This window comes from Megascapheus bottae, chromosome 10 (genome assembly GCF_031878675.1).
Source record: "Megascapheus bottae isolate mThoBot1 chromosome 10, mThoBot2.hap1, whole genome shotgun sequence".
Classification (NCBI taxonomy): Eukaryota; Metazoa; Chordata; class Mammalia; order Rodentia; family Geomyidae; genus Megascapheus; species Megascapheus bottae.
Window position 1 is genome coordinate 3,918,960 of NC_143518.1, and position 13,305 is coordinate 3,932,264.

General features: G+C 41.2%; 1 protein-coding gene across 4 annotated transcripts in view; it reads right to left on the reverse strand.

Moving 5' to 3' along the window:
- Znf608 (zinc finger protein 608) overlaps positions 1-13,305 on the reverse strand; it is a 114,101-nt gene that overhangs the window by 60,267 nt on the left and 40,529 nt on the right. For all 4 annotated transcript variants that reach the window (XM_090340096.1, XM_090340095.1, XM_090340098.1 and 1 more), the window contains one exon: positions 6,604-6,859. In XM_090340096.1, coding sequence (XP_090196222.1) covers positions 6,604-6,859 — 256 coding nt within the window. The remainder of the gene's footprint in view (positions 1-6,603; positions 6,860-13,305) is intronic.

Below are 13,305 nucleotides of genomic sequence, written 5' to 3' on the forward strand. Positions count from 1 at the left end.
CAAAACCAACTCAGGTAGGGAAGTCCATGAGACTTTTATTTCCATTGAACTACAAACAAAGCTGGAAGTGGAGCTGTGGCTCATGTAGTGGAGTGTTAGCTTAGAGACAGTGCCCAGGCCTAGAGTTCTAGCCCTAAGACTGGCCAAAACAAAAAGGAAAAATAATTTTTTTCTGCTGATTTCTATTGTTCGTTGCGTATCTTTCAACCACTTTTACTTTTTTTTTTTAACGCAATAGCATGTGCCCAGAATGCCAAGCACTTATAAGATGGAATCAGGAGAATTGCTTGAGCTCCTCAGTTCAAGTCACCTTGGCAACATATCATAAACCACTCCAACCCCCAGCACAAGAAAAGAAACATAACGTTCACTATTGGCTCATGCCATAATCCTAATTGATGGGGAGTATAGCTAGGAGGCTATAGGCCAAAGGGCAGTGAAATGCCAAACAGATTGGTGATCTCAGCTACACAGGAATCCTACTTAGGGACATCACTGTCCCAGGTCAGCCCAGGGAAAAACACAAGGAAACGCTGCCTGAAAAAATCATCTATACTCTCACTAGATGCCCTCACAGCAAAATGGCCAAGAATGGGAGAGGAGAGCTCATGCCCAGAGTATAGAGTGGCACTAGTCACATGCCAGACTCACACACTGAATGAGGGCTGGGCTATCCCCTCTCAGAACAGGTAAGGAGCAGTATCAATTAGCCATCGTGGATGCTCAGGGAAATTGATCACCGAGGCTGAGGGGGGTAAGGAAAAGTGGAAATTGGAAGTGATCATCTTAATCTCCTAAGAATCAAAATTGAATGTCTAAAAACACAGAAATATACCTCAACGATGTCTCACTCTGTTAAATATCTTAGGACTCTCAAATTCAGTTACTGAAAATATTAATTAATCCTGGATTAATGTGTAATCTCTTCTCAAATTCATCAGGATTTCAAGAGCAATGATCTTCTTGAAATAATATGATTAGCAAGGATGTGGAGTAGAATGGGAAGCATAGTGCCTTAGGTTAGAGCCAGCCTCAGCAGCCTAGGTTCAAAGACCTTCTCATGAATTAGCTTGTCCTTTCTTATATTGCCTTTACTAGTTTGGAGATAAAAGAGAAACAGAAGAATTTAGGAGCATTTGTAATTATCTCACAAGAATGCATTTACGTCTCTAGTTACCTTTAACATTAATTCTGCCAGGACCCAGTGGATCATGCCTATTTTCCCAGGTACTCAGAAAGCTGATAACTGAAGGATTATGGTTCAAGTTAGTTTGGGGAAGAAAGTCTACAAACCTGCATCACCCATTTACCAGGGAAAAGTTGGCTCAAGTGGTAGAACATCTGCCATGAAAGCTCAAAGTCTTTAATTCAAGCCCTGGTAACAGACACAGACATAGACACAAAGACAGACAGACAGACAGACAGACAGACAGACAGACACACACACACACACACACACACACACACACACACACACACACACACACACCACTTTTCTTTCCTTAGTAAAGAAACACACAGAATGTCAGTTAAATAATCTTCAACATACTGTTCTCACGCATGGGACAAAGTCGTTTTATTAAACATATTCTCTAAGTACAATTCTATACTGGGATATTAACTATTTTCCTTACGACTATGGATTTCTGAACACTTCCAAAAATAATACAGCAGGAGCTTGGCACCAGTGGCTCCTAGTTACTCAGATGGCTGAGATCTGAGGATCACAGTTTGAGGCTAGCTCAAACAAGAAAATCTATGAGACTCTTATCTCCAATTTACCAGCAAGAAGCCAGAAGTGGAGCTGTGGCTCAAGTGGGTAGAGCATCAACTTGACTCAAAAGAAAAGAAAGAGATGGCACCTAGGCCCTCAATTCAAGCCCCACTACACACACACACACACACGCACGCACGCACGCACGCACGCACGCACTTCAGCAGAGACTGTGTAGAAATTAAATGATTGTACCAAAACCATTTGAGAACCCAACAGTACGGTCTAGTCCCACCATGTGCACAACAGGAAGAGTAGAGTAAATCAGTTGTTCATGAAGGTCCTCGAATTCCCACCACCTCAAAGGACTGTGCTCATGTGCCATACTTCAGCTTCATTGTCTCTGAAGTTAAAGGGTAGCATGTTGGGAACATGAAGCCATAGTATACATGTGGCTCCCTTAAAGGCAGAAGGTGAAGGAATGTGAGAAGGGCTCAGGTGCCCCTCGATTTCCTCAGACCCTGGCCATCAGCCTTGCCTTCCATTGCTATCACTTTAGGAAATCTGATAAAGCACCAGCATGTGCTGGGCAAAGGAGACCCAACTGCCAACCCTGACTACTCAGTCCTTGGAGTGTCACTTGCATGTTCTGAAAGTTCTTCAGATGATTCGGAGGCACAGCATAGGAAAGCACTGTCCTATGACCTGGGCATGCTTAAATGACCATTGTTGGCAAATGCCAGTGTTGCTTTTCCACTTCTTTAATATCTTTGCTCAACAGTTAGAGAATGACAGAGCAAGAATTAGCACAATAGAATGACAGGCAGAATAATAGGTGACCTGGCCTCTCGGAACCAAGTGTGTTCTCTAGTGTGATCACAAAAGAAAGGAGAAAAAAACACAATAAAAATGACTCTGTAAAATACAAAAGGAAAACACATTCAAAAGAGCTAAGAAGCCAAGTCAACATGTGTATTTACATATATTGCCCGATACATCATGGTTTTTACATTGGTTCCCCCTCCTAAAAATAGAGTAAATTTTCAAACAAATAACTATACATAGGCATGTGTGTCCCAAATGTTAAAAACAAAATACTAAGGAAATACTTTCCAACATCTGAGAGCAATTTTGAACAATACAGCATCACTTCTATGCATTCACCTTAAAGGAGAAAGATCAGAGTCAAATGAGCAAACATCCAAGTGTATTATCGTTTTTCTCTCTTGTTACACATGATCTGAAACCCACTAACTTTTTCCCGAGGGAACTTCACTTGCAGCACCCCTCTCAAGCACAACTTGGTCCTTACACTACAAGGAAATGCACGCTAACAGCAGCACTGGAGCAGAAACTTCACTGAATGAACCTTTTTTGAGCGATGAATTTCAAGCACTAAATCAAGATTTCACATTCCAATCTGGCTGATCCCCAAAAAGCAATTCACTACTCCCCCAAAGAGCACAAATGCAAATTCTTCACATTCTATGATCTTAAAACACGGGCATCTACACTCTTCACACACGTGTGGAGGCAAGTAACAGATGAGGTTTGCGAATAACATGATCAGTTCTATAATACTGTCAAAACCAAAGTATCGGAGCAAGGATTTTACTCACCTCAACCCATGGGACATTAGTCAAAGGCACCTGGCAGTTTTATATGCATTCCATTGGCAATTCTTTGCTTAGTGAAACCTCACACCACAAACTACTGAATCTTACCTTCTACCTCCTTTCTGCCTCAAATAGTCTGCTATATAACTCTTTCCAAATGTTTTAGTTCTTTGTGCATATATGTGTGTGTATGGGTCCATCTGTCTGTCTGTCTGTCTGTCTGTCTGTCTGTCTGTCTGTCTGTGTCTTTTCTGAAGGGAAAATTAATGGTCAACTGAGCTTAATTTTTTAAGTTAGTGCAAAGGCTTTCACCACACTGTACCAAGAAAAAGAAAAAGAAATTCTATTAAAAATGGTTGTGCATTAAATATATCTTGTGATCGAAGTCCTCACAAAGACAAATTCTTAAGCTCAACAGTAGTGAGTTCTGTTTATTCAGCAAAAAATAACTTGGATTAGCAAGTCTAAGACCTTATTTCTTTTTTTTGTTGTTTTTTTTATTTTTTTATTTTATTTTATTTTATTTATTTTTTTTTTTTTGCCAGTCCTGGGCTTGAGCTCAGGGCCTGAGCACTGTCCTTGGACTTTCTCAAGGCTAGGGCTCTACCACTTGAGCCTCAGCACCACTTCCGGCTTTTTTCTATGTATGTGGTACCGAGGAACCGAACCCGGGTCTTCATGCATGCTAGGCAAGCACTTTAACCACTAGGCCAAACTCCCAGCCCCCCTAAGACCTTATTTCTACCGAAAAATATCCCAACATTCCAAATCCTGGAAAATGTGAGCTCAGAAGGAAAAATTGGAACTGCCAACGTCCTGGACTATCTACCTAAAATCCTGCCTTTTGAAGTTAGGAGTCAGTCTACGAATGCCAAAACACACATCCCTTGAGATCCCTGTGCAACAGCTCAGAAGCACAGCAACATGAATGTATACACCATAGCTCAGACTCTGTGTATATGCACTAAAATAATCTCTTAAAGCACTTTAAGCATATAACCAAAGTATCATTAGTGTATTTCTGACACATTTCATACCACACACATATATTTTTGAAACTAATTTTTTTTTCTTTTTTGTTCTCTCTTCTTCCTCTCCTTCCTTCACCCTTTCTTCTTTTCTTTTCTTTTCTTTAGCGTGCCAGTATAAGGCCTGGGAGCTGTCCCTGAGCCTTTTTATGTTCAAAAATAGCACTCTAACATTTGAACCACAGCACCACTTCCAGCTTTTTCTGGGTAGTTTATTGGAGATAAAAGTCTCACAAGTGTGGGCCACCGGTACATGACTCCAATTTTTATTTTCTAAATAATCCCGTCTCTTACTAGAGGCTGAGGTAAAAGTCAAAACTAAGTCGGCAATTGGAAAAACAAACCCAAGCTGACCCAGAAAGTTTGTGGCTAGCTTTATAATATCTGTCACCCACAATCCCATCCCACCTTGTGTAAGTAAAATGTTGACAAACAATAAACTGATGGGTGCTAATTTGCCTGCATAAATATTCCAAGTGAAAAAAATCTGATTATCAAGTGTATGGAAGTTAGCCTCTATTCTTTCTTTTTCTTTTAAGTCTTTTTCTTTCTTTTCTTTTAAGTCTTTTCTTGCTGTCGAGGAAAAAAAATGTGTACCTGAAAGAATTAAAATGACCTTACTAAGTAAGGCTTTGTTTCTTTTCATGCGGATGTACAAGAGAGTACACATAGCTAGTATTTTTACTCACTTTCTCTTCCTTACAGACACTATCTACAAAATGTTTTGTCTATTCATGAAAACAGATCACACAAGCCTACAATATAATGTAATAAGCTGTATGCCAAGATTTCTCTAAGAATCTTTGTCCCTCTTCAACCAGTTTGGACTATTAGTTTTGTCAGTAATTTCCTCCTATACCAGAATTTCCCCTTTCTCATCCCCTCAGACTCTTCTGTACTTATTTTGCCTTCTTCTACTTCTTCATTCCAGTCCTCCATTCATTTTTCTTGTCTCTGAGGAACCTAGTTAATAGTTGAACCTCAGCTCTCAGAGATTGCTATTATGTCCACAACTCTCTCCTTTATCTCTCTTTGTGTGTGTGTGTGTGTGTGTGTGTACACACACTCATGCATGCATGCGCACGTTTGCACCTTTCAGTACTGGGGGCTTGAACTTAGGGCCTCAAATTCTTGATTGGCTTTTTCTACTCAAGCCATACCTCCACTTCTGTCCTTTTGGTGGTTAATTGGAAATAAGAGTCTCAGGGACTTTTCTGCGTAGGCTGACTTTGAATCATGTTCCTCAGATCTTAGCCTCCTAAGTAGTTTAAATGACAGGTTTGAGTCACTCAATACCAGCTCTCCTGTTTATCTCTGACAACCCGAGTTCAATGGCAGAGAAGAAAGTTCCCTCTTTGTACCCCAGGAGGGTGAGAGGCAGAACACACCTCTCCCTGAAATCCATTTGCTCTTCTCATCTGAACGGACAGAGCAAAGCATGTCTAGATTTTTGGTAATTTGTCATCAGTATTTGTTAGCCTGTTAATGACAGAAGCCATCTGAAACTTTGTAGCTGATGACCTAGTGCCAAAAGATGGGCCCTGTGCTGATCTGGATCCAGTGACAGCCTGGCACATGCTCTGATTTATACTTAGGAAATAGCAATGATAAATGGATCCATTTCCCTTACACCTCATTTCTGTGTGACTAATAGACGGCACTTGCCAAATGGCTTAGTGAGTTAAGGAGCAGAAAAGGTTTTTTCTCTGACCATAGAAAGATGGCTGCCTCCCCTAGGGTTCAAGCCCTTGGCCCTGGCTTCATCAGCTTTGAACACCAACCAGCCATCATCACATCCTGACAACAATCCTTACCACGTACAAGAAATCTTGCTTGGTTCAGAGGCATAAATATAAACCGCAGTCTCAAACAACCACATTAAGACAGGTTGGTCGGCACTCAAAGAATAAAATAACCTTGAGATCTCCCTACCCACATTTTCACGATTCATTTCAACAGGTGCAGACATTCTTCCAGCTCCTGCTTTTGTCATAATCTTTCCATGCTTATGCCAAGAGAACAGAAGCTCTTTTATGGATTCCAGCTCCTGGATGTAAAAACAGCCTTACACCAAGCTCAGCATGGCTCTTAGTTCAACAAAAATCCAGAGTGACCAATCATCATTTTTGTGTCCTCTCTGAATATATCATGCAAGCAATTCCCCTTCCTAGGGGGACAGAAAGCTGTCATGATGAGGAAGGCAGAGGGATATAAATTAAAAACAATAATAAGAAATTGTATTTACCTTCTTCTGTTTCGTGCCACACGATTCCCTCCAAATTCACACTGGTCCCAGGTTCACAGGGCCCAAGACACTCTGGTTCTGTCACTACTCCAACTTCACACGTATTGACACCCACGGAACGAGTCCGAACCAAAAGCTGCTCCACGGGGGCTGCAATATTGGATGAAGCTGGGGAAAAGTAGGAGGGTAGAATCTGAGGCGTGAGACTGCTGGAAATCGGCGGTGGTGGTGCCGGCACTGTAAACAGGGAGTCAACCTGAAAGACAGACAGGCTTATTGCAGTGGAGCTGCATGCGGCCAGTTCTCTGCAGTGCAATCTCTTTACATCCTTCTAGAACAGATCACCATTCCAAATTCCACTGGCAATTACCATGTGCATCGAGGGCTTGAATGGTGCCAAAAATACAGGGTAGAACAGAAACAAGCGTTTTCATTTTTCATGGCAAACGAGATAAACCTAAGAATGCACTCTTCCTGAATCACAGGTGGGCTTTCTATGCTCAAAATTCACAACTGGACAACCTTTTTAGTTTCAATATGTGAATAAAAAATACTGGGCAAAAGTAAGACTATTTTCCACTCAGATTGAAATCTTATTTTCAAAATTGTAACGTGTTTTTCAAAAAACATTTCAATAAACATTTCAAAAAACATTTCAATAAACATTTGTGTTTACATTATTGGACACTTAAAGCAAAGGAAACAGACTAAAATTGTTTTCCAAGCACTTTATAAACCATAATGAATTAAATCACTACTTAAATATATTAACTTAAGTCTACTGAATATGTAACACATATAAACTTGATTACACACACCAAAACACAAAGTGGATATTATTAACATATATGCAACAGCAATTCTTAATTAACTTTTGCAAAGTTTAGCAGAATTTGTAAAGAAGAAAAATAAATGTACATGCTCAATATCAACAGACCGTGAGTTTTTGCCAATGCATATATCTGGTGACTAAACATTTCAAGATCATGGGTTGGTTTGATCAAGGCCCAGGAGTCCTCTCTTACATTGCAGCAAGTTGAATGATGGAGAAAGATAAGACATTAGGTGTACCTTGATCCCCAGAAGGGAAGTAAAGGATTTCTTCACAAGTTTAAAAGTCTGGCCATAATACAACCAAAATCTATACACCGATAACCTCAACCCATTTGGCCACTAAGTAATCAACTAGTTGGACTGTTATAGAATAGCTCTAATCCTCAGATACTTTGGGGGTTTGTTGTTCTTGTGAAAAGGCCTCACAAAGCATCTTTGTCCAGATTTTCTGTCTGCTCCTGCTACTCATGGGCGTGGCATTTGTGTATGTTGTCAGCTGGGCTAACCAACTGTCAATGTTAAAAATAATGCAGAAGAGATCATTCTGGGAAAATGCTATCTTATCTGCTGTTGATACATCATGAGTTACCCTTCATAGGCATTTGGCTGCAGTGCTAATATATAGTTATGAGTACTTTAAAAGAATAGTAAAGCCAGTGCCAGTTACTCATGCTTATAATCCTAGCTAGTCATGAGACTGGCCAACGCAGACAAGCCAGAGAGAATCTCACCTCGAATTAACCCCCCCCACACACACACACAAAAGCAGTAATAGAGCTCTGAATCAACTGGTAGAGGACCTACTTTGAGTAAAAAGGTAAAGCACACTACCCAGGCCTGTGTTTCATACACCAATACCAACGCATAGAAACTTAAAAATTAAAAACTAGACAAAAAAAGACAGACAGACAGACATGAACTATATTTCCAGACTGTCAGATGAGAATATCAACTCCTAATTGAACTGTTGAAGCAGTCACCTAGGTGGCTCCTTGTTCAAATGACCCTAGGGACTTTGTCTACTACAGTTTGCATTTCATGAAAATGATAAACTGCCCTTCATTTGCCTGAGTTATCCAAGATGCAGAATAGCCCTTCACCTATCTGCATGCTACAAGAAATCAAATTTCCGGCTCTCCAAACTACCCTCAAGCTTTTTTTGCCTACTGCTTTTTATTTGACATTCTTGGTCGCAGAATCCAAGGAAAGAAAAGCCCTGAGCAATCCCGACCCACAGGTCATAATGATTTATGCTGTTGTGTAGCTGCAGCTTAATGCAGATCAAAGTTCTTATTGATAGTTTCTATTTCAAAATTGGGCTGACAAATGAGGAAAGAGGTCGTGAGGAAGGAAATTTAAATAGAGAAAACTACCCAAGGCTACCTTGTAGTGTTCACAGCTGAAAAGCTGGGAAATATTAAAACCACTTCCTAAAGTTAAAAAAAGAAGAAGAAAAAAAGAAAATTAGACATCACTTACTGTCATGTTTTTTGCATGTTTCCTAACATCTTAATTTGTAGGGCTAGTTATAAATTGGCTATCAACTGATGCTATATATATATCAACCAACAGAACTAAATGGAACAATATTCTGAAAATAGTCTTTACATGGCCTGATTAATGGCCTACATTAATATTGAAAGAAGAAATACAACTTCCATTGGAGGTTCAAGATCATGGGTTAAATGTGTCTTTTTCCATCAACAGAAGGAAAAGGTAATGATAAAAGTGTGAGTGGTTAATCAGCAGATTAACCAGTCACAGAATATTTCACCCTACAGCCATGGAATTCAAACATTTTTCTTACCAATTGCTAGAATGAAAGTTTTCAAAAACAGATCATAATTTAGGACATAAAGCAAGACTTTAAAATGTAAGAATATTGAGCAAAACCTCCCTATATTTTAAAAAGACTACCAAGAAGTAAAAGTTTTGCTGCAATGAACATTTAACAATAATCAATAAAAAAAAAAAAAAGTGTGAGTAGATGCCAGCCTGCTGCCTTATGCCTATAATTCTACTCAGGGAGCTGAGTTCTGATTTGTGAGATTCAAAGCCAGCTTGAGAAGGAAAATCCATCAGACTCTTTATCTCCAATTACTTATCAAATGTGGGAAATAAGAGTTGGCTAACTTAGTAACTAGCCTTTAAAAAAAAAAAAACAAAAAAAAAACTATGGGGCAGCGCCCAGGCTCTGAATTCAATGGCCAGTCCCAGCTAAAGAAAATGTCAGAGTTGATGATATTCTGACAAAGGAGCTGGGATGCACATCCAACAAGTGTTAAATGAGAAGGCTGTAGTTCAGCTCAACCAAAAATAGGATAGCACCTCAGTGTTAACCCTTTAAATTTGCGTGTTGGAATCTTCAATTTAAACCAAAGTTCAAGTTCTTAGTTTTCCTGTTGTGCCACTTTCCTGATGTTAGCTCAAAATTTCTATAGTACCAGATCAATCCTACTAGGGAAGAGGGGAAAGGGAGCCCTTGTCATCTCCCGGAGACCTCCTCATACAAAATGTCAGGATAGGGGAGGAGAGGTGAGCACAATGACCACCCATGAGGTTTGCGGTAGGCCTCTCTTCCCTGGAGGCCACTAAATGGAAAGTGGAGTTGGGTGGGGAATGACCACCCCGCCCAGAAGGGTTTTACCCAAGTACCTTTAAAAACATTTCAGTGATTTGCCAATACTTAGAAGATTAGAGAATGAATTTCCATCCTCTCTTAAGATACTGATTAGATAATGTTCTGGGCAGGGCTCATTTTCCACAAAGAATTCACCCCAGAGCTAGACAGGGTTTCAGCCTTCTCATTGGACTTGCACAGCCATAGACTTCAATGCATGCTGCTGTCCTTTCCTGAGACAAACCTGAGAAGGTTCCAGAGGGAAGGCTACCTGCCCAGCTCTCCACAGATAATATTGGCCATTATTTGTGCAATGTAGCATTTGTGGCACGTGTAACTCATGGCAGCTCAGAGTAGCATACTTTACACTGGAAGAATCTAACCTACTCCCCCCCCACAAAAAAAAAAAAGTTGTAGAAAGGAAATAATTCAAACCATGTGGTCAATTCTTCCTCCAAACACTTCAGTTCTTTTGTCTATCTCATGATGTCAAGCACAAAGCCACAAGGATCATATGTAAAATAAGATTTTAAAGACTATTAAGTGGCTTGTTTAACTGATTTTGAGCCAATCTCACTATATAGCCTCAGACTCTTGACCAATCATTTCAACCTCCAAGAGTTGGCACTACGGATGTACCACCGTGCCTGGCCTCAATAGTTATTTTTGCCTGCCACCCTGATTTCTCAGGTCACTTTCAGCTCATGCACCTAACCCAGCTATTCAGAAGTTAATATCTGAGGATTGATTGCTGTTTGAAGCCAGGCCAGACAGGAGAACCTATGAGACTCTTTTTTTAAATTTTTTTGGGGGGAGGGGTCATGGGCCTGGATGCTGTCCCTGAGCTCTTCAGCCTAAGGCTACCACCCTGCCCTTGAGCCACAGCCTCATTTCCTAGTGATTAATTGGAGATAAGAGTCTAGGCTTTGAATTGCCAAGGATGGCTTTGAACTGCAATCCTCAGATCTCAGCCTCCAGAGTAGCTAGGATTACAGCTACTGGGCTGGGCATGAGCCACTGCGCCCAGTAAACCTATGAGATTCTTATCTCCAATTAAGCCCCGCCCGCCCCCCCAAAAAAAAAGCCAGAAGAGGAGGCATACCTCAAGTGGTAGAACACTAGCCTTGAGCCCAAAAAGTACAAAACAAACAGCACCCAGGCCTTGAGTTCAACCCCATTCTTGGCACTAAAATCTGCACGTATGTACACCTGTGCACACTTATACAACACTGCACACACGCGTACACACACACACACACACACACACACACACACACACGACAGTTGGTGACCAGTTTTATGGGTGTCCTCCTGTGAAGGAGCAGGATACCAAGTAATAAAGTTAAGGTTCAAGTCCTAGCCTTATCAATCCCTGCTGGGTGGGACCTAAGCATGGCTCCAGGCTGCTCTGAGGCCCCATGTCAGGAACGATGAAAATAATTGTCCCACCAAGCTTCAGAACACTCAGTGAGGTGCTCACCCAATGTGAGAGGGAAGAAAGAGAAAAGACAGAGACAAAAGAAGGGAGAGAAGAAGAAGGAAAAGTTTCTAAAGAAAAGGTAAGTCCCTGGTCTGCTATGTGTGATATTACAGCTCTCTAACCCCAGAACAACCGTACAAAGCTCCTTTTTATATCCTACTATATTTAACATAAATCTGTAATCCCCTCCAAAGGCATGGCTAAGTGTGGTTAAAGTGTGTTAAAAGTGGAAAGTAAAAGAGACTTTGCCACAAGAAGCTGAGCCTGGGGAAATTCTGCCTTTCATCCACTGCCCACACCCACACCCACCCCTGTTTTACAGTTTTGTACCCATGCTGGGCATGTTGCAGGGAACTATGGATGAACCTTAAATTAGTACAAATCTTCTAAGTTCTAAATGCACTGCTGCCCAGAACGTCTATTCATGCGCACCTAAACTCTATGACGTTCGCCTGAGACATGATCAATGTGCACGATGCGTGGCCAGGCTCCATGCCATCTCTTTCTCACTCCATTGGGCTGAATGCTTACCCAGCTCCACTGTGACACTCATCACATCATCTCATAACAACAGCAGAATCACACCTGTAGTTGTACAGCCCCTTAGGTGGCCTGAGTACAAAAAGAAGGGCCTTGTGGAAGCCAGTAGGGGCTGGGGCACATAACGATCTTTGGAGTTGGTCCCACATCTGGCATTCACCAAAGCAAACCAAGCAAGCCATTTGCACTCCAGAACAGTCTTCATCTATAATTTGGAAATGGCACCTAGCTAATATGACTACTACAAAGAAAGAAGAGCCAAGTACAGGAGAGTATTCAATAATTAAGAGCCACTGCTCTGGTCGATATTTTTCTCATTATTACAAGGATATTGGAGCTCTGAACTAAAAAGAAATCAATAGGTGATCTGTTTGCATAGCATACAGCCAAATGTTAGACTTTGCTACATGCGAAAGACATTCAAGGTCAGACACCAAGTGCTCATGCCTGTAATCCAAGCTACTCAGAAAGTTGAGCTCTAGAAGGTGGACATTCACACCAGCCTAGGTTGATGAGACATCTCTCATCAACCAGAAAAAGCAGACTAAAGGCATGGTTCATGTGGTAGAGTAGGCATGGTCGAGTGCCAGCCAAACAAGCAAGCAACCAAGCTAAGTAAGCTGGAATTCCTGAGTTCAAACACCTATATAAATGAAAGCAAGAAAGAGAGAGAGAAAGAGAAAGAGAGAGAGTGAGAGAACGTTATTATGAATACCATTCTGGGGGAGTACTCTAATATAGTTCTAATTGGACATTTAAAAATCAGTGAGGGGAATATTAACTCAATAGCACTAATAACTGGAATTTGAAAAATCAGAATGAAGAATTGGCCCATTTTAGCAAGGGTTCTTTTGCCAAAGCTCTTTCCTGTCATCTGGATGGGACACTGATGTAAGCTAATTAGAGGGCCAAAGAGGAAAGCAGGAAAGAAAGCCATCTCCAGTGGAAAAGGAGAGGGGGGAGGGGGAGGGAGAGAGAGAGAGAGAGAGAGAGAGAGAGAGAGAGAGAGAGAGAGAGAGAGAGAGAGAGAGAGAGAGAGAGAGAGAGAGAGAGAGAGAGAGGGAGGGAGAGGGAGAGAGAGAGGGAGAGAGAGAGCGAGGAAAAAGACCCATAAGTCTAACAGCTGGTGGTGGCAGCCTGTCAAACTGAGGAAAGTTAATGTCAAGAACAGACGCACGGCAGTCTCTCACTGTTATTTTTGCATGATTATTCCCAGGTGTTGGTGCAC